The 20,405-nt window shown below is 52.8% G+C and overlaps 1 protein-coding gene across 1 annotated transcript; it reads right to left on the bottom strand.

Annotated features, from left to right (window-relative positions):
• Positions 1-8,330: 8,330 nt before the first annotated feature.
• ANKRD34C (ankyrin repeat domain 34C) lies at positions 8,331-20,201 on the bottom strand. Its single transcript, XM_038420529.2, has 2 exons — positions 20,078-20,201; positions 8,331-10,637 (listed from the first exon to the last, which is right to left on the bottom strand). The coding sequence occupies exon 2, from the start codon at positions 10,587-10,589 to the stop codon at positions 8,997-8,999; it is 1,593 nt and encodes a 530-aa protein (XP_038276457.1). The 5' UTR covers positions 10,590-10,637; positions 20,078-20,201; the 3' UTR covers positions 8,331-8,996.
• Positions 20,202-20,405: the final 204 nt, after the last annotated feature.

Raw genomic sequence — 20,405 nt, 5'->3', positions numbered from 1 at the left:
TTCACAAGTCTTCACAGACCTGAAGAATTTTTTTTTTTTTTTTTACCTAAGAGCAACTAGAATGGTTTTCTGTCTATTTGCCTGGAGACAAAGGTGTTAGGTTTTTTTTAAAGGATTTATCTGTAGGCTGACAATTGGAGAACATAGGTATCCGGACAGCACAGCAAAATTTTACAAGCCAAGTTTTTTGTTTGTTTTATTTCTAACTCTCGGGTGTAAAGTTAGTTAAAAACAGAGAGGCAAACACAACAGAGCCCAAAACAGAAACAGCCAAAGAGGCTGCCCACAGGAGAGCTATGGAGGCAAGGGAAAAAGAAATGAAGCATACACTGGCGATGGAGAAGGCAAAGGCTCAGCAGAATAGCAATCCTTCTCCAGGTACCACTTCCCATCCCAGGAAGTTCCCCACCTACAAGGCAGGCGATGATACCGAGACCTTCTTAGAAAACTTCTAAAGGGCCTGCTTTGGGTACAGCATCTCTACAGATCAATACATGGTAGAGCTGAGGCCACAGCTCAGTGGACCCTTAGCTGAGGTGGCGGCTGAAATGCCTAAGGAACAAATGAACCTGTATGAACTGTTTAAAACCAAGGCAAGAGTCAGAATGGGGCTAACACCCAAGCATTCCCGTCAGTGGTTCAGAGCCCTAAGGTGGAAACCAGACGTGTCATTTACCCGACATGCCTACCACATTGTGAAACATTAGGATGCCTGGATATCAGGAGCAAGTGTTAAATCTCCAGAAGATTTGCCTTTCCTAATGCAAATGGAGCAGTTCTTAGAGGGTGTTCCTGAGGAAATAGAAAGATACATCCTAGATGGGAAGCCCAAAACTGTAATCAAGGTGGGGGAGATTGGAGCCAAAGGGGTGGAGGTGGCAGAAAAGAAAAAAACTGGTTGCTGTTGGAGCAGATACCAGAAGGGACAATCTCAGACCACACTCTACTATCGGGGGCAACCCAAGGCCCCAACTACCCTCCAAGGAACCCTCCAGACACCTTATTGTCCCGCCACACCATTCTCCAGCACCCCACCTCACCCCAGTGACCCATCAGCTGGACGATGTTTTAAATGTAACGAGCCGGGGCATATAAAGGCCAACTACCCCAAGAACCCCACAGATTACAGTTCATTGCACTGGAATCACACCAGAGATCCTCAGGCCCAGATGCCTCCCAGATACCTTCAGAGCGGAGGGAAACTGTGAATGTGGGTGGGAAGAAGGTCATCGTGTGGAGGGGCACCAGAGCACAAGTGTCAGCTATCCATGCTTCCTTAGAGGACCCCAATTTAATCAACCCAGAGATCCAAGTGATGATTCAACCCTTCAAGTCCAACTCTTTCAATTTGCCTACAGCCAAGTTGCCAGTCCAGTACAAGGGCTGGTCAGGAATGTGGACTTTTGCAGTCTATGATGATTATCTCATCCCCATGCTGTTGGGGGAAGACTTGGCCAATCGTGTGAAGCTTGCCAAGAGGGTCACCCGCAGCCAGGCTAAACCTCATGCCTAGCTCTGTTCCGGAAACTTCTACCAGGACCCAGTCAGAGGTGATGGACTCGGACCTCAGGCCAATGTCTGCAACAGCCGTAGTGGATCCAGTCCCAGAGACCCAGACAGAGCCAGTCCCAGAACCGGAACCGGTGGAACAACCAGCACCAGACCCATTGCCAGCACTGAATCCAGTACTTGCAACCCCAACACCAGAGGGCCCCACCGAACCTGAACCGGCAGCAGCCGATAACCCTACACAAGAGGCTCAGCCGGAGCCTGAACCCCAACATAGTGCACCAGCGGAGAGCGGTTCACAGTCAACGGAAACAGCCTCATCCCCTACATTGCTTCCAGAAAGACCAAGCCTAGGTCCACAATCCAATGGGGAACTGATGTCTCCAGCATCAAAGGAACAGTTCCAGACAGAACAGGAAGCAGATGAAAGTCTCCAGAAAGCTTGGATGGCGGCACAGAGCAATCCACCACCTCTCAGCTCTTCTAATCGATCCTGATTTGTTGTAGAAAGAGGACTTTTATACAAGGAAACTCTTTCTGGTGGACACCAGGAAGACTGGCATCCTCAGAGGCAGTTGGTAGTTCCAACTAAGTACCGGGTCAAGCTCTTGAGCTTAGCCCACGATCATCCTAGTGGCCATGCTGGGGTGAACAGGACCAAAGACCATTTGGGGAGGTGATTCCACTGGGAGGGAATTGGCAAGGATGTTTCTACCTATGTCTGGTCTTGTGAGGTATGCCAAAAAGTGGAAAACCCCAAGACCAGGTCAAAGCCCCTCTCCAGCCATTCCCCATCATTCAAGTTCCATTTCAGTGAGTAGCTGTGGATATTCTGGGTCCTTTTCCGAAAAGACACCCAGAGGGAAGCAGTATATACTGACTTTCATGGATTTTGCCACCCGATGGCCGGAAGCAGTAGCTCTAAGCAACACCAGGGCTAAATGTGTGTGCCAGGCACTAGCAGACATTTTTGCCAGGGTAGGTTGGCCCTCCGACATCCTCACAGATGCAGGAACTAATTTCCTGGCAGGAACTATGGAAAGCCTTTGGGAAGCTCATGGGGTAAATCATTTGGTTGCCACTCCCTACCACCATCAAACAAATGGCCTGGTGGAGAAGTTTAATGGAACTTTGGGGGCCATGATACATAAATTCGTAAATGAGCACTCCAATGATTGGGACCTAGTGTTGCAGCAGTTGCTCATTGCCTACAGAGCTGTATCACATCCAAGTTTAGGGTTTTCACCATTTGAACTTGTATATGGCCGCAAGGTTAAGGGGCCTTTACAGTTGGTGAAGCAGCAATGGGAGGGGTTTACACCTTCTCCAGGAACTAACATTCTGACATTTTGTCACCAACCTACAAAACACCCTCCGAACCTCTCTAGCCCTTGCTAAAGAAAACCTACAGGATGCTCAAAAAGAGCAAAAAGCCTGGTATGATAAACATGCCAGAGAGCGTTCCTTCAAAGTAGGGGACCAGGTCATGGTCTTAAAGGTGCTCCAGGCCCATAAAATGGAAGTGTCGTGGGAAGGGCCATTCACGGTCCAGGAGCACCTGGGAGCTGTTAATTATTTCCTAGCATTCCCCACCTCCAACCGAAAGCCTAAGGTGTACCATATTAATTCTCTAAAGCCCTTTTATACCAGAGAATTAAAGGTTTGTCAGTTTACAGCCCAGGGAGGAGATGACTCTGAGTGGCCTGAAGGTATCTATTACAAAGAGAAAAGTGCTGGTGGCATGGAAGAGGTGAACCTCTCCATGACCCTTGGGCATATGCAGCGACAGCAGATCAAGGAGCTGTGCACTAGCTATGCACCGACGTTCTCAGCCAGCCCAGGATTGATTGAATAGGCATACCACTCCATTGACACAGGTAATGCTCACCCAGTTAAAGTCCAACCTTACCGGTGTCTCCTCAAGCTAAAACTGCTATAGAACGGGAGATTCAGGATATGCTACAGATGGGGGTAATCTGCTCCTCTGGCAGTGCATGGGCATCTCCAGTGGTTCTAGTTCCTAAACCAGATGGGGAGATACATTTTTGGGTGGACTACCATAAACTAAATGCTGTAACTCGCCCAGACAACTAACCAATGCCACGCACAGATGCACTATTAGAAAAACTGGGACGGGCCCAGTTCATTTCTACCTTGGACTTACCCAAGGGGTACTGGCAGGTGCTGCTAGATGAATTCGCCAAGGAAAGGTCAGCCTTCACCACACAGGTCGGGCTGTATGAATTTAATGTTCTCCCTTTCGGGCTGCGGAATGCACCCACCACCTTCCAAAGACTTGTAGATGGTCTCCTAGCGGGATTAGGAGAATATGCAGTCGCCTACCTTGACGATGTGGCCATATTTTCAGATTTCTGGGCAGAACAACTGGAACATCTACAAAAAGTTTTTGAGCACATAAGGGAGGCAGGACTAACTGTTAAGGCTAAGAAGTGTCAAATAGGCCTAAACAGAGTGACTTACCTTGGACACCAGGTGGGTCAGGGAACTATCAACCCCCTACAGGACAAAGTGGATGCTATTCAAAAGTGGCCTGTCCCAAAGTCAAAGAAACAGGTTCAATCTTTCTTAGGCTTGGCCGGTTATTACAGACGATTTGTACCGAAATACAGCCAAATCACTGCCTCCCTGACAGACCTAACCAAAAAGAAATGGCCAAATGCTGTTCAGTGGACCGAAGAGCGTCAGAAGGCCTTTAACCAGCTTAAAGCGACACTCGCGTCTGACCCTGTACTAAGGGCCCCAGACTTTGACAAACCGTTCCTAGTAACCACAGATGCGTCCGAGCGTGGTGTGGGAGCAGTTTTAATGCAGGAAGGACCGGATCAAGAATTCTACCCTGTCGTGTTTCTCAGCAAGAAGCTGTCTGAGAGGGAAAGCAACTGGTCAGTCAGTGAAAAAGAATGGTACGCAATTGTCTACGCTCTGGAAAAGCTACGCCCATATGTTTGGGGATGGCGTTTCCACCTGCAAACCAATCATGCTGCGCTACAGTGGCTTCATACTGCCACAGGAAATAACAAAAAACTTATTCGGTGGAGTTTAGCTCTCCAAGATTTTGATTTTGACATCCAACACATCTCGGGAGCTCCTAACAAAGTGGCTGATGCACTCTCCCATGAAAGTTTCCCAGAATCAACTGGCTAAAATCGTCCTTGAGATGTGGAAAATATTGTTAGTCTTTATATACTTGGTAGTATATTTAGAGGTGCATGTACCTTATTAACTCTGTTTTCTCCTAGAGCTCCAGGAAGAAATCCCAGTCAGCGTTTCACCCTATCTGTGATTTGTAAATATAAAGGGAAGGGTAAACACATTTAAAATCCCTCCTGGCCAGAGGAAAAACCCTTTCACCTGTAAAGGGTTAAGAAGCTAGGATAACCTCGCTGGCACCTGACCACAATGACCAATGAGGAGACAAGATACTTTCAAAGCTAGAAGGGGGGAGAAACAAAGGGTCTGTCTGTCTGTGTGATGCTTTTGCTGGGAACAGAACAGGAATGGAGTCTTAGTAAGTAAGAACTTAGTAAGTAGTCTAGCTAGATATGTGTTAGATTCTGTTTTGTTTAAATGGCTGATAAAATACGCTGTGCTGAATGGAATGTCGATTCCTGTTTTTGTGTCTTTTTGTAACTTAAGGTTTTGCCTAGAGGGATTCTCTATGTTTTGAATCTGATTACCCGGTAAGGTATTTACCATCCTGATTTTACAGAGGTGATTCTTTTACTTTTTCTTCAATTAAAATTCTTCTTTTAAGAACCTGAATGCTTTTTCATTGTTCTTAAGATCCAAGGGTTTGGGTCTGTGTTCACTTATGCAAATTGGTGAGGATTTTTATCAAGGAACTTCCCCAGGAACGGGGGTGCAGGGTTTGGGAGAATTTTGGGTGGAAAGACGATTCCAAGCGGGCTCTTTCCCTGTTATATATTTGTTAGACACTTGGTGGTGGCAGCAATAAAGTCCAAGGGCAAAAGGTAAAATAGTTTGTACCTTGGGGAAGTTTTAACCTAAGCTGGTAAAAATAAGTTTAGGGAGTTTTTCATGCAGGTCCCCACATCTGTACCCTAGAGTTCAGAGTGGGGAAGGAACCTTGACAGGGGTATTGGTTTTCATCACCATTTGTCCCCATAACGAGTGGCACTGAATCATAGAATCATAGAATATCAGGGTTGGAAGGGACCCCAGAAGGTCATCTAGTCCAACCCCTTGCTCAAAGCAGGACCAAGTCCCAGTTAAATCATCCCAGCAAATCACTGGTGGTGATACTGGGAAACTGGAGAGTCCAAGGGAATTGCTTGTATGACTTGTGGTTAGCCAGTGGAGTAAAACCAAAGTCCTCTCTCTCTGGCTGGTTTGGTTTGCCTTGGTGTGCACAGAAACCCCAGCCTTGGGCTGTCACTGCTCTGCTTGAAGCAATTTGTCCTGAATTGGCACTCTCCGTTGGGTCCCGCCAGGATCAGTGTCGTTACACAGGCACATTTCATTTATAAACTCGGAGGAAGAGTGGTGCAGTTCAGAGGAATATTACACTGTTTATCAATAGGACAGGTAATAAAGTCTAAACTATCCCACAGTATCTTCAAACATCTTTGTCTGCACAGGCACACTTTAAAATGTAACGAACAATATTACAGTATGTTATGCTAAAGGAGAATGTGGCATATTTCCAATCCAATGTACATTGCGCAGGAAGCTCAAAACATACCACCTGCATTCTGCAGGGCACCATTGTCCTAAATCAGTTGCGAAGGACGTTCACTGTCAGAAAAAAAAAGAGATTGTAATATCTAGGAATGACCAGAAGTGGTGAACTGTAGGCTTGAAATCCTCAATCTAAAATATATTTCAACAGACACTTCATTACAACAGGGAAAATATGCTTGAAGTTCCATAGAGAAGCATTTGACTTACAGTAAGTATAAACCTAAAGGCTCTAAAAATGTAAGCTCACCTTCAATCTAAACAGCGTATTGAAATCTGAAATGCATGTTGAAAGAATGTTCTTGTGCAGTTTAAACCACAGATCAAGGCTGCTTTGGGCAGGAACCTTGAATGGTTTTGCAACAGTCTAGAGAACAGCTAGTGCACTGGGGAAGGTACGAGCATCCTCAGGAGAGCTGCAAGAGGGGACTAAATGAAGCATGTAATTTGTCTGGTCTGGGCAATGACACAAGGACATAGCGCCCTAGGTCGCAGTGAGGTACATGCCAGGTACCGCTGCGCTGGGCGGGCAGCGGGAGTCAAGATATTGAGGCATTCATGAACTAAGCCTGTGGCCATTCTCCTCGGTTGGGGTAAACTCACGACACGTGTTTAAGGGAGATGAACAATCCAAGCCATGGACCCCAGGGTTAGAAGGAGATTTCAGGCTTGGTTTCCTCTCCAGCGGAGGTTCTGGTTGAGTGGGGTTTAGCTGAGCACCTACATGCCAAACCAATCCACTTGCCTACCCATATCCACCCCAGTAACAGATGGGGAGAAACACTTCTGGGAGTCGGGGAGTGCAGAGCGCTGAGATGGGGTAGCTGCCCCAGGTCTTGCTGTCCTGACAAAGCAGCTGCCGTCTGGTATCTATTTAGGCCCCGATCCTGTAATGGGATGCCCGTGCAGAGCCGGCAGCTGAATGGGGGCCCAGGGTCCTCTGACACCCTGCAGGCTGCACGGACCCTACCACATACAGCTATGTACCCATGTTCACTCACTCCAGACAAAGGCTAGGAATAGGCTGTGTAGACAGCTTGCTGGAGCACTCATTTTGTAGGGCTGTCCCTGGCTGCCCCTCCTCCTGTAGCAATACAGCTGCAGCCCCAATCTGCACTAGCTCAGGTCTGTCCCTGCACCCTCCCAGCTCAGCTTTTGGGCTGGGGGCAAGGGCTGCCCCTATGAAGAGCCCAGCCTTGGCTTCTGGTGCAGGGAAGGTAACTGCCAAACCAATGTGACACCAGCCCCAGCCCCCACTCTGGAAATGGATGCGGGGGTAGCTAGATCAGTAAAACGCCCCTATCCTTGGCTGCAGGTGAAGAATGCACAGTGCAGCTCAGAGGTGTGTTGGCTCAAGGCATCTTTACCCTCCCCCTAGGCCTGGACTGGCCTTGAACAGGCTGGTCCCACAGCATGAGTTAGAGCAGCCTGAAGGCTGCACCAATTTGTGCTGGTGCCAGTGGCCCCAAGGGCCTGTTGTGGCAGCTGTGCTCAGCAGGGAGAGATCAGAAGCTGCTGTGCTATCACCAGAGGGTCCCCCTATGCTGGGCTGAACTGGCTTGAGGCCCATTTGTGCCCCAGGTGCAGCCGCAGTGAAGCCAAGGGTGAGGGCCTTGCCCATGTCACCGTGGATGCAGCGGGTGAGGGCTGACCCTGCAGCCCCTCACTCGCCTCCCTGCAGCTAGCTGGGGACCCAGCGAGGGGCTCCCCCACAGCCTCTCGTGGGGGGAGGTGGGCTATGTGCTGTAGGGGGGGCCCTTTGGGGGCTGAGATCAAATGGCCATAGGGTAGAAATCCTCTGAGCCTCCCTGATTGGAACATAGTCAGCAGCATGTGACTTAAATGGCCAAGCACCTCCCAGGAGCAGAGCACGGGGCTGAATTCCCCACGAGCCCTTGGCCCGAGACATGGGCCCTGCTCTGCTCCACACTCCGGGTTCCCTCCCCCGAGAAAAGACCTGGCCAGGTCCCCGCCCTTCCGATGGGCTAGAGATGGGGAATGCTGCCCCCCTCCCCTGCCAGGCTGTGCAGTGCCCACAGCAGAACATCCCGCCAAGCAATGGGGGGCCTGGCAGCCTCAGTGGCCGATTTTCTCCCTGGTGCAGTCCTGTTGGTTGCGCTGGAGTGTCACCGGAGTGGATCTGCTCCATTCTCTGGCCTGTTAAAGTGCTAGGATTTCTCGGAAGTCCTGTCCCTTCTCCGGCTCAGGGCAGGTGTCAGTACATTCAGTGGGTCAAGGGTGCTGGGCTCTTCCTCCCCCTGGCAGCAGGAAGTCCTGCTCTGTTTCTGGTAGGCACTTGAGAAGTACACCAGCCCCATGGGCACTGGCAATCCCAGGACTGTTTCCATGTGGGTAGGAAAAACTAGAGATCAAGGACAGAGAATTGGAGAATGAATGAACAGGGATCATGTTCCTTTGTGTGTCTCACACTCTAGGTTCCTCTATGATCAACTCTTCACCAGATCCATCCTGCGGAACAAAGCACAGACCTGGGGGCACTAGTAGAGAAACATTTTTAGTACTTGGTGCTGATTCCCCCCGTTTGTACCTGGTGTTGTCTCCACAGCTGGGCAACGAGAGGGTAAAATGCTCCTGACTTGGCCCCGGTGCCCAGAGCCCAGACCTCCGCAAGGTGCAAGGCTGTGGAGATCTGACCCCTGCCTTGCCCCTCCTGGAGTGGGGGGTGTCAGCCACAGGGACACCCCTGTGTGGAGCACGAGAGAGCAGGGACCTTGCGCATGTTTATGGAAAATCCATTGAAATACAAACTACTGGGCCACTATTTCCTCAAAATTGGAGAGTTGTTTCATCTGCTCAACCTGCATCAAGTGTCTTCGAAGCAGCTTCTTCCTGGTTCTCAAGTCACCCTTTCTGGATGAACTCGGAGCAGCGGGCACTATGGGTTTGAAGCCCCCAGCGAGCTGGGAAGACAGTTTGCTGTAAGAGCCGATGTTGGGAATTGGCAGGTTGGGGTTTACATTCAAAGGAGGCAAATACCCTGGTCGGGTATGAGAAATGTGGTCGAGCAGGAGTGTCCCAGAGCCACGTCTTTCCAGCAAATTGGGTGGCCTGTGGCGACCGGTGCTGGGAGACGTGCTGGACGCGCTGTCCAGGGATTCCCGGGAGCCGTTGGACAAAGCCAAATGGGAACTAGTGAGCTGTTTTCTCTCCAAAGGCACCTTCCCCGCATCGGCCAGAATGGAGCTGGAGTCACAGCAGAGCTGTGAATCCGAATCGCAATGTGCAGTGCCCAGCCTTCTCCGGGGCAGGGCGTCTTTGCAGGCTGCGGAGCCCGAGCCGGCGGAGCTGGTGTTCTCCGGCTCAGCAGGGACAGTGCCCCTCCTAGCTAGGCGCTGAGGAAGGGACTGAGTTTTGTCATAGGATGGTTTCCTTGATCCCAGCACAGAAGTCGCTGGGATCTTCAGAGTCTGGTCATCCCCCAAAGGGAAGAGGGACAAGCCTTTGCCCTTCCTGCGTAAGGAGCCCTGTCTGCGGAGCGACAAGTCATTGATGCCCAGGGTGATTTCCTCATTTGCACGCACCGTCTTGGCCACATCCGGATGGGCAGAGGAGACGAGAACAGAAGGTGCAATCAAGCCCCATGGTTCCGACTGCAGCCTCTTCAGCGGCGGCAGACGGGCTCTGCTGGGGTTGCAGAATTTCCTGCTCGGAGACCAGGGCTCGTGAAGGGCCTGGGCCGGCTGGCACCCGCCGGCATGTGCGGGGAGGAAGTGGAAGAAGGGCTCTTCCTTCACAGCGGCTGAGGACCCTGAAGTGGGCACTTGCAGTTCAGCCTCCGAAGGCGCCATGCAGATGCCCGGGCGCTGCCTCTCCCCTGGCTCCGGCGCTGGCGGGACGTTAAGGTATTGTTGGGTGGCTGGGGTACCTGAAGAGGACTTGTCCGCAGTTATAATGATCACCTCCTTTCCCTTAGCTTTGCAGGCTCTCAGGAGATGGTTCAGCACGTCCTGGTCATGTGCGTTGACAGCGTAAAGCAGAGCAGAGGCTCCAGAGTGATCTTCTAGGCTCGGACCTGCTCCGCTCTCCAGCAGCAGAGAAACGACCTCTTCCCCGGCTCCTCTGAGGCACGCATGCATCAGGGCTGTTCTGCCGGCTTTGTCCTGGATGTTGGGGTCAGTCCCATTATCCAGCAGGTGCTTCACCATCCGGGCTTTGTCTGTACTCTGCTGATCCATGTGTTTAGTAAGGCAGGCCACCATGAGAGCGGTCTCTCCCTTCTCATTGCTTTCATTAATGTAGGTCCCGCCTTCCGGCAAGAGCCTGGCCAGCCAGAGTCTGCCTAGCCACACCGCCTTGAGCAGGGAATTCCCGTCCATCTGCAGCTCCATCACTTCATCCATCGCACCAGCGAGTGTCTATTGGCTGGGAAAGGCAAAGGCAACCGGCACCTGTTAAAGCAACAGAGAAATCAGAATCAGCACCTATTCTCAAAGGCCTGGCTCTGTGATCTGGTCTCTTCCCCGGTTCCCCAGGGCATGTCACATTGGCTTCGGGCATCTTCTTTCTAAGGCAGGCAATAAAACCAGCAATGAACTCTCTGCAGGGCAGGGGCTGGTCTGGGCAGCACCCACATGGTGCGGGCCCCTGGCTAATAATAGCTGAACTGAGATGGAAAAACAAGGGTATTTATGCTCTCATTTATTCTCCATGGAAAACCGCCGCTGTTAAAAGCTTGGAACTTTCTGATGATTTGAAGTGAGCTTTATTCACACACTGTGAGATTTTTACAAGTGACTTTCAATGGGACCATGCTCCTGAATGCCCAGGTGAAGCCCAGTGAGAGTCAATACGATTTGCGCTCCTAAACCCTTTAGGTGCTTGTAAAAATCTCTCCTGTCCCTCGTACTCTCAGCAATTGGACTCACTTTGATTGCCTTCCATTGCTTTGTGTCAGTCCCAGAAATGCCTTTCCTGTGACAGCTCCTTGATACCAAGGGGATGGGCACCAGAGAAGAACTTGAGCCAGATGGGCAAATGTGTGTGGTTCTCTGCAGCATGGCCTCCTCCCTGTCAGCAGAGATCTGCTTGGTCGGCCTGGCCTTGGCCTCCTTTCTCACTGTGCTAGTCGCACTCCGGCCCTGGGCTCATGCTGGCCTGTTGGGCTTCATGCTTCCTCTCCTGTGCGCTTAGCCCATGTGAAGAGTCTCAAGGCTCATTATTACCCATCAGCCACTTAGCTGCCCCCAGGCCACTGTACAGGCATCACCTCCGAGGTGTTTGCACTCTCTCTTTATTCTGGCTGCCTCTTGCCCAGTTTCGCTTCATTAGTAAATGTGCTAACAGCTGGAGGCTGCCGGGAATGTAGGTTACCTTCCGGAAGGGCCCTGCTATGCCAGGCAGTCCCAATGCTGACCCCTCTCTCCACGCTCCTACCCCGATCATATGAGGCCTGATCTGAAGCCTACTGAAATTAGCCCCTTGGACTAGTGTTGTATTGCTAGTGCCGAGTGTGTCCCATCCGTACATGATGCTTTAATCCATTCCAGCAGCTCCTCCCGTAAATCTACACTGGCCCCATGCAGTAAATCTGTCCGCTATATGGGAGGGCAGCACATGCCCTCCTGAAATACAGAGAGGAGTTTGGTTGTTTCACCATGGCCTACGGGGCCTGGTCCGAAATCATGCCACACTCAAACTCCCTCTTATGATGACCTTGTATTAATGCTCAGGTGCGCCCTGCCCTGCGTGGTGGGCACCAAACTCATGGGATGGGATTGGGGTGTGTGTGGATGGAAAAGGTGGATACATTGGGACATCCCCTCAGCATGTCCCAATAGTACATAGTAGGTAGGTGATATGGAAGGGGGGGATTCAGCTGTTGTGACCTGCACTGGATGTGCCATGTTTGTCTTTCTTCCACAGGACAGAAGCGACTTTGTCTGTACAAAGTGCAAGCTGGTCTCCATATTGGAAGAGAAGATTGAAGGTCTGGAGCAACAGGTAACGACCCTGCGTTGTATACGAGAGACTGAGGATTTTCTGGACCAAACTCAGGATAGCCTTCTAGGGGCACAAAGCTCTAAAGATATAGAGCAGGTTGCACAGAGGAGCCAAGAGGCCAGTGAAGAAGCTTGGCAACATGTGACCTCCAGAAGAGGTAAGCGGAATGTCCGGGTTCCAGTAACACAGACACAGGTAACTAACCGCTTTCATGTTCTCTCCACAGGTACCATTGCGGAGAGTGGACCAGATGATATGTCTGGGGGGAGAAAGCGGAAGGAGACTCCGCTGGTTGGGAGGCATGAGATGCGATGTCCTGAGGTTGGAGGTTCCACGACCACCACTCCCAAGAGGAGAAGGCGGGTGGTGGTGGTCGGGGACTCTCTCCTCCGGGGGACTGAGTCATCTATCTGCCGCCCTGACCGGGAAAACCGAGAAGTCTGCTGCTTGCCAGGGGCTAAGATTCGTGATGTGACGGAGAGACTGCCGAGACTCATCAAGCCCTCGGATCGCTACCCCTTCCTGCTTCTCCACGTGGGCACCAATGATACTGCCAAGAATGACCTTGAGCGGATCACTGCGGACTACGTGGCTCTGGGAAGAAGGATAAAGGAGTTGGAGGCGCAAGTGGTGTTCTCGTCCATCCTCCCCGTGGAAGGAAAAGGCCTGGGTAGGGACCGTCGAATCGTGGAGGTCAACGAATGGCTACGCAGGTGGTGTCGGAGAGAAGGCTTTGGATTCTTTGACCATGGGATGGTGTTCCATGAAGGAGGAGTGCTGGGCAGAGACGGGCTCCATCTTACGAAGAGAGGGAAGAACATCTTTGCCAGCAGGCTGGCTAACCTAGTGAGGAGGGCTTTAAACTAGGTTCACCGGGGGAAGGAGACCAAAGCCCTGAGGTAAGTGGGAAAGCGGGATACAGGGAGGAAGCACAGGCAGGAATGTCTGAGAGGGGAGGGCTCCTGCCTCATACTGGGAATGAGGGGCGATCAACAGGTTATCTCAAGTGCTTATATACAAATGCACAAAGCCTTGGAAACAAGCAGGGAGAACTGGAGGTCCTGGTGATGTCAAGGAATTATGACGTGATTGGAATAACAGAGACTTGGTGGGATAACTCACATGACTGGAGTACAGTCATGGATGGTTATAAACTGTTCAGGAAGGACAGGCAGGGCAGAAAAGGTGGGGGAGTAGCACTGTATGTAAGGGAGCAGTATGACTGCTCAGAGCTCCGGTACGAAACTGTGGAAAAACCTGAGTGTCTCTGGATTAAGTTTAGAAGTGTGTGCAACAAGAGTGATGTCATGGTGGGAGTCTGCTATAGACCACCGGACCAGGGGGATGAGGTGGATGAGGCTTTCTTCCGGCAACTCACGGAAGCTACTAGATCGCATGCCCTGATTCTCATGGGTGACTTTAATTTTCCTGATATCTGCTGGGAGAGCAATACAGCGGTGCATAGACAATCCAGGAAGTTTTTGGAAAGCGTAGGGGACAATTTCCTGGTGCAAGTGCTAGGGGAGCCAACTAGGGGGAGCGCTTTTCTTGACCTGCTGCTCACAAACCGGGTAGAATTAGTGGGGGAAGCAAAAGTGGATGGGAATCTGGGAGGCAGTGACCATGAGTTGGTTGAGTTCAGGATCCTGACGCAGGGAAGAAAGGTAAGCAGCAGGATACGGACCCTGGACTTCAGGAAAGCAGACTTTGACTCCCTCAGGGAACAGATGGCCAGGATCCCCTGGGAGACTAACATGAAAGGGAAGGGAGTCCAGGAGAGCTGGCTGTATTTCAAGGAATCCCTGTTGAGGTTACAGGGACAAACCATCCCGATGAGTCGAAAGAATAGTAAATATGGCAGGCGACCAGCTTGGCTTAATGGTGAAATCTTAGCGGATCTTAAACATAAAAAAGAAGCTTACAAGAAGTGGAAGGTTGGACATATGACCAGGGAAGAGTATAAAAATATTGCTCGGGCATGTAGGAAAGATATCAGGAGGGCCAAATCGCACCTGGAGCTGCAGCTAGCAAGAGATGTCAAGAGTAACAAGAAGGGTTTCTTCAGGTATGTTGGCAACAAGAAGAAAGCCAAGGAAAGTGTGGGCCCCTTACTGAATGAGGGAGGCAAGCTAGTGACAGAGGATGTGGAAAAAGCTAATGTACTCAATGCTTTTTTTGCCTCTGTTTTCACTAACAAGGTCAGCTCCCAGACTGCTGTGCTGGGCATCACAAAATGGGGAAGAGATGGCCAGCCCTCTGTAGAGATAGAGGTGGTTAGGGACTATTTAGAAAAGCTGGACGTGCACAAGTCCATGGGGCCGGACGAATTGCATCCGAGAGTGCTGAGGGAATTGGCGGCTGTGATTGCAGAGCCCTTGGCCATTATCTTTGAAAACTCGTGGCGAACGGGGGAAGTCCCGGATGACTGGAAAAAGGCTAATGTAGTGCCCATCTTTAAAAAAGGGAAGAAGGAGGATCCTGGGAACTACAGGCCGGTCAGCCTCACCTCAGTCCCTGGAAAAATCATGGAGCAGGTCCTCAAAGAATCAATCCTGAAGCACTTAGAGGAGAGGAAAGTGATCAGGAACAGTCAGCATGGATTCACCAAGGGAAGGTCATGCCTGACTAATCTAATCGCCTTTTATGATGAGATTACTGGTTCTGTGGATGAAGGGAAAGCAGTGGATGTATTGTTTCTTGACTTTAGCAAGCTTTTGACACGGTCTCCCACAGCATTCTTGTCAGCAAGTTAAGGAAGTATGGGCTGGATGAATGCACTATAAGGTGGGTAGAAAGCTGGCTAGATTGTCGGGCTCAACGGGTAGTGATCAATGGCTCCATGTCTAGTTGGCAGCCGGTGTCAAGTGGAGTGCCCCAGGGGTCGGTCCTGGGGCCCGTTTTGTTCAATATCTTCATAAATGATCTGGAGGATGGTGTGGATTGCACTCTCAGCAAATTTGCGGATGATACTAAACTGGGAGGAGTGGTAGATACGCTGGAGGGGAGGGATAGGATACAGAAGGACCTAGACAAATTGGAAGATTGGGCCAAAAGAAATCTAATGAGGTTCAATAAGGATAAGTGCAGGGTCCTGCACTTAGGATGGAAGAATCCAATGCACCGCTACAGACTAGGGACCGAATGGCTCGGCAGCAGTTCTGCGGAAAAGGACCTAGGGGTGACAGTGGACGAGAAGCTGGATATGAGTCAGCAGTGTGCCCTTGTTGCCAAGAAGGCCAATGGCATTTTGGGATGTATAAGTAGGGGCATAGCGAGCAGATCGAGGGACGTGATCGTTCCCCTCTATTCGACACTGGTGAGGCCTCATCTGGAGTACTGTGTCCAGTTTTGGGCCCCACACTACAAGAAGGATGTGGATAAATTGGAAAGAGTACAGCGAAGGGCAACAAAAATGATTAGGGGTCTAGAGCACATGACTTATGAGGAGAGGCTGAGGGAGCTGGGATTGTTTAGTCTGCAGAAGAGAAGAATGAGGGGGGATTTGATAGCTGCTTTCAACTACCTGAAAGGGGGTTTCAAAGAGGATGGCTCTAGACTGTTCTCAATGGTAGCAGATGACAGAACCAGGAGTAATGGTCTCAAGTTGCAATGGGGGAGGTTTAGATTGGATATTAGGAAAAACTTTTTCACTAAGAGGGTGGTGAAACACTGGAATGCGTTACCTAGGGAGGTGGTAGAATCTCCTTCCTTAGAGGTTTTTAAGGTCAGGCTTGACAAAGCCCTGGCTAGGATGATTTAACTGGGACTTGGTCCTGCTTTGAGCAGGGGGTTGGACTGGATGACCTTCTGGGGTCCCTTCCAACCCTGATATTCTATGATTCTATGATTCTATGACTCACTGGCCACAAGGAACGAGCTGAGCTCTGTGTGACCAGAGTCATGATCCTAAATTGCTGCTACCCAGAGGAATCCCAACTGTCCCTCCACAGCTTGGAGGCCTCCTTGAGGGCTATCTGTGCATGGCCGGTGGAGGCTCACAGGAATGCTGCCAGCTGTGCTGATGAGATGGGAAAGGGCCTAGGAAGGCAGGGCCTGAGGGAGGTGACCCCAAATCCATAGAAATGGATTGTCTCCTGGATCTTCATCCACTGGATGGTCAGTGGGCCTTGCAGTCTGTTTGCTTCACACCTGCACTTACTCTTCCTATGAGAGGTATTCCTAGCCATCCAGGTGCGGTCACACCTCCCCTTCCATAGCTTGAACTGTGAAGAGAAGCATCTGGGCCTGACGTATGTTTCTAACTCTTCTGCCACCAGTTCCCCTGTTAATGTTTATGAAATCCTGCCCACAGCTGAACTCGGGTCTGTATGTCTGCGTCCCCATCACCACCTTAGGCCCCAGCTGTGTATATTGTAAGGGTGCCATTTCCTGGGTTCTCCCTTTCCTACATGTAAGGCCCGCATTCTCTGTTGCAGTGCAAGTCCCATCATATAAAAGCTTGCCCGCACTCCCCAGGTCATCGCGGCACCTTGTCGCCCTCTGCTTTCCAGTGGAGACTGGGGCAAACGCTGTAGGGACAGTGCATCCCTCTCATTTTCCTGGGTGGGCCTCTGGGCCCTGACTGTATTTTTAAGGTGCGTGTATCCTTGGCCCTTTTCATTTCCTGCTTGTGCTCCATTGGCTCCTTTACCTGCATGTAGTTATGTCTGGAGACACATGGAGCTACTGCCATGTTTGGTATTTCATTGTCTCTTCCTCTGGCCTGAGATCCAAGGAGAACTCAGACCTGCCCATTTGCCCAGGAGGGATGATGGCACCTGGGAACAGAAATGCTCTACAGCTACCTAATGTGGACAGCTCACAAGCTTCCTGGTGGGGCTTTGATCTCACCAGCTCACTCAGAACAGCTGCTGCCATGTGCTGAGTGTGCGGGTTCTAGTGTGGGCCTTGGCTGCAGTGGTGTCTAAATTCCCTCTACATTTGGTTTGCTTTTCAGTGGGGCCTCCTGCCCAAGCACTGTACCAGGGTGGTCTGTCCCATGCAGGAGCTTAGGGACGAGGGGTCAGCCAGCCCCTGCTGCGTGGCCAGCCCTGTATGCTTTGGGGAGTTGTGAGGTACACAAGGGCCCAGGAAATGTCAGAAGCAGGGTCCTTGGAGAGAGGAGGCAAGCTCCAGGGCTTGGGGAAAACCCCAGGCTCTTGTTCCTGTCACAGCCCAGGACCAGGAGCCTTGTACTGCAGGGTGGGGAATGGTGCCCCTCTCCCAGCCAACCAGGAGGGCTGGAGTCCTGCCTAGGACTGCCTGGAGTGGGGGACAGCTGAATGAGGAGCTAGCTGACAGCACAGCTTCCCTCCATAGTAACCTGGCTCCAGAAGGAAGGCAGAAGGACTCCTGAATGTAGGAGAGGCCTGTCAGAATTAGCACCCCAGGAGAAGGGTTGGGTTGGCTGGGCTAAAGCGTTTTTTATCCAAAGGGGGATGCTTGTTCTCAGTATGTGGGTCTGGGAGTAAACTACTGCAAGAACCAAGCGGTTGCCAGAGCAGTGTGCCCGAAGGGCCACAAGGGGGTGCGCTCGGACAGCACACTGCTCCTAGCACACACCTGCGCCCTGGAAATCGGGGGAGCAGGTGGGGTCTCTGGTAAGCTGGGTACAAGCAAACAATACATGTGTTACTACAGCTACATGTAAAGACATGCAGCTAGGGCCAAGGAACGCCGGCCGTGCTTACAGCCTGCGGGCCTCTCTCCTGGGAAGCAGGGACTGAAAAAGGGGTGGGGGTCATGGGGGATAATCAGCTGAACATGGGCTCCCTGGGAGTTGCCAAATGCGATGCATGAGCAAGGGACTCCCGTGTGGGAGCAGAGAGGTTATTTTCCCTCTGTATGGGTGCAAGCGCTGCTGCAATCCCCTGTCCAGTTCTGGTGCCCACAATTCAAGTTCAGTGATAAATGGAAGGGGTCAAGGATGATCTACAAGAATGGTTAAAGGATTAGAAAACCTGCCCCATGGTGATAGACTCCAGGAGCTCTATTTATTTAAGAACATAAAACGGCCCTACTGGGTCTAGCCAAAGGTCCCTCCAGCCCAGTATCCTGTCTGCTGACAGTGGCCAATGCCAGGTGCCCCAGAGGGAGTGAACCTAACCAGTAATGATCAAGTGATCTCTCTCCTGCCATCCATCTCCACCCTCTGACAAACAGAGGCTAGGGACACCATTCCTTACCCATCCTGGATAATAGCCATTAGTGGACATAACCTCCATGAATGTATCCAGTTCTCTTTTAAACCCTGTTACCGTCCTGGCCTTCACAACCTTCTCAGGCAAGGAGTTCCACAGGTTGACTGTGCGCTGAGTGAAGAAGAACTTCCTTTTATTTGTTTTAAACCTGCTACCCATAAATTTCATTTGGTGGCCCCTAGTTCTTATCTTATGGGAACAAGTGAATAACTTTTTAGCTTCACAAGGAGGAGGATAAGGGGTGACTTGATGACCAACATGGGGAACAACTATTTCATAATGGGCTCTTCAGTCCCTACAATGTAGCCCAGTGGCTGGAAGTTGAAGCTAGACAAATTCAGTCTGGAAATAAGATGCCGGTTGTTACTGGGGAGAGTAATTAGCCTTTGGAACATTTCCCCCGGGGGCTGGTGGATTCTCCATCCCCGGTCATTTCAAAGTCAGGATGGGATGTTTTGCTACAGGCCGAGCTCTCGGAGGTATGTGGGGGCAGGTCTGGGGCCTGCTAAGCGGGAGGCCCGACTAACTGAGCACAGCGGTCCCTGCCGGCCCCGGCGCGTACCCCCTTCCACCACTCCCCGGGGTGTGCAGCAAGCCCAGCGCGCCCGGCAGGGACGGAACTCGCACCGCGGAAGCCCAAGGCAGCTGGGCACTTGCCTCCCTCAGGCCCCCGTGCGAATCCCAGCCTGAGCGCAGGGACCAGGCTGACACCCCACCTCAAGGCCGTTGCCGGCTGCAGAGGTGTGTGCGCAGTGTGCAAGCCAGGGAGGGAACCTGCCTCTCTCTGGGCACCCCTGGGACGGCCGGGGATGGGGGAACTCCCCTCCCCCGCAGCTCAGGGCTGCAGCTCAGTGGCACTGCAGCCTGCGCTGTCCTAGACCCAGAGAGTAGTGGGGATCTAACTGTACCGTGGTGGGGGCAGGTCCCACAGCTGTGACCTGGTGGCTCTGGAAGGGCCTCCAGGGTAAGAGCCGAGACGTGAGACCCGCCCCGCAGGGAAGCTGCCACTGACCCTGGCTCCTTCCTGTCTAGGCTGCGCTCTTTGGACCAGTGCCCCTGAGCCAGGCGCCAGCCAGGGGACGCTGCCCAGCACCCCCATGAGCTCGGCCTGTGCCCCCGGCCCGGCAGGGACAGCTCGCCTCGGCCCCCGCGGGCCTGTCCCCAGCTATCTCGGCTCCGCACAGCCCCTGCCTGGCACCCGCCAGGAGCCCCGCGGACCTTCGGAGCGATACGGGCGGACAGAGGGCCCCGGAGACACCGGGCCGGAGCCCCCCAGGCGGACCCAGCCTGGCGCAGCGGAGCGGGGGAAACCCGGAAACTTTGAGCCCCTGGCGCGGCACGGACAAGCCACCGGCGAGCGGCCGGAGCCGGGGGAGGACTGGGCGCAGCCCCGCGGGAGTTCCCGTAGCGCCCGGGGCGTTATGTGCTATGGGGCAAGGGGGCCCGTCCCCCGACTTTTCCCAGCTCTCTCCGCTCCCTCCCCGAGCTAGCTGCCGACCCGGCTCGGCCCCTCCGCACCTACCGGGTCGGCGGGACCCGGCGCCGGGCACCGCGCTCCGGGCTGGAGCTGTGCAGCGGCCCGGGGCCAGGGAGCGGACCCGGCGCCTCTCTCCATGGTGCTGAGCAGCCGCCGGCTCCGCGCCCTGCCCCGCTCGCCGCTGCCCAGCACAGGCCCCGGCCCCGGTTACCTGCTCCCGGCGGGGCGCATCCCGCCCGCTGGCTCCTGCCAGTTCAGGGGCCGCCGCTAGCGCGGGTCCGCAGACGGCCCCTGCCGCGCCCCGGGGCGCCTCCGGCTTGGCTCCGGGCTGCGCCCCGCTGGCGGCGCCCCGCGGCATGGCTGGCTCGGGCTCCCCGGAGCCGCTGCCCGGCAGCTTGGTGCCGTCCTCTGGGAGCCGAGCGCCTGCGTCACGGGAGCGGGTCTGAGCTCGGTGCCCGGCTCCGACCTGCCCCTGCCCGGCCCCCAACTGGCCTGGCGGCCCCCGGGGCTCCTGGCCCTGCCCCGTGCGCCCCGCGGCG

This window comes from Dermochelys coriacea, chromosome 10 (genome assembly GCF_009764565.3).
Source record: "Dermochelys coriacea isolate rDerCor1 chromosome 10, rDerCor1.pri.v4, whole genome shotgun sequence".
Lineage (NCBI taxonomy): Eukaryota > Metazoa > Chordata > Testudines > Dermochelyidae > Dermochelys > Dermochelys coriacea.
This window is presented reverse-complemented; position numbering and strand designations above follow the sequence as displayed.

What these genes read in the sequence shown, in the direction of transcription:
- ANKRD34C (XM_038420529.2), bottom strand. Translation starts at nt 10,589, where the DNA reads ATGGATGAAGTGATGGAGCTGCAGATGGACGGGAATTCCCTGCTCAAG.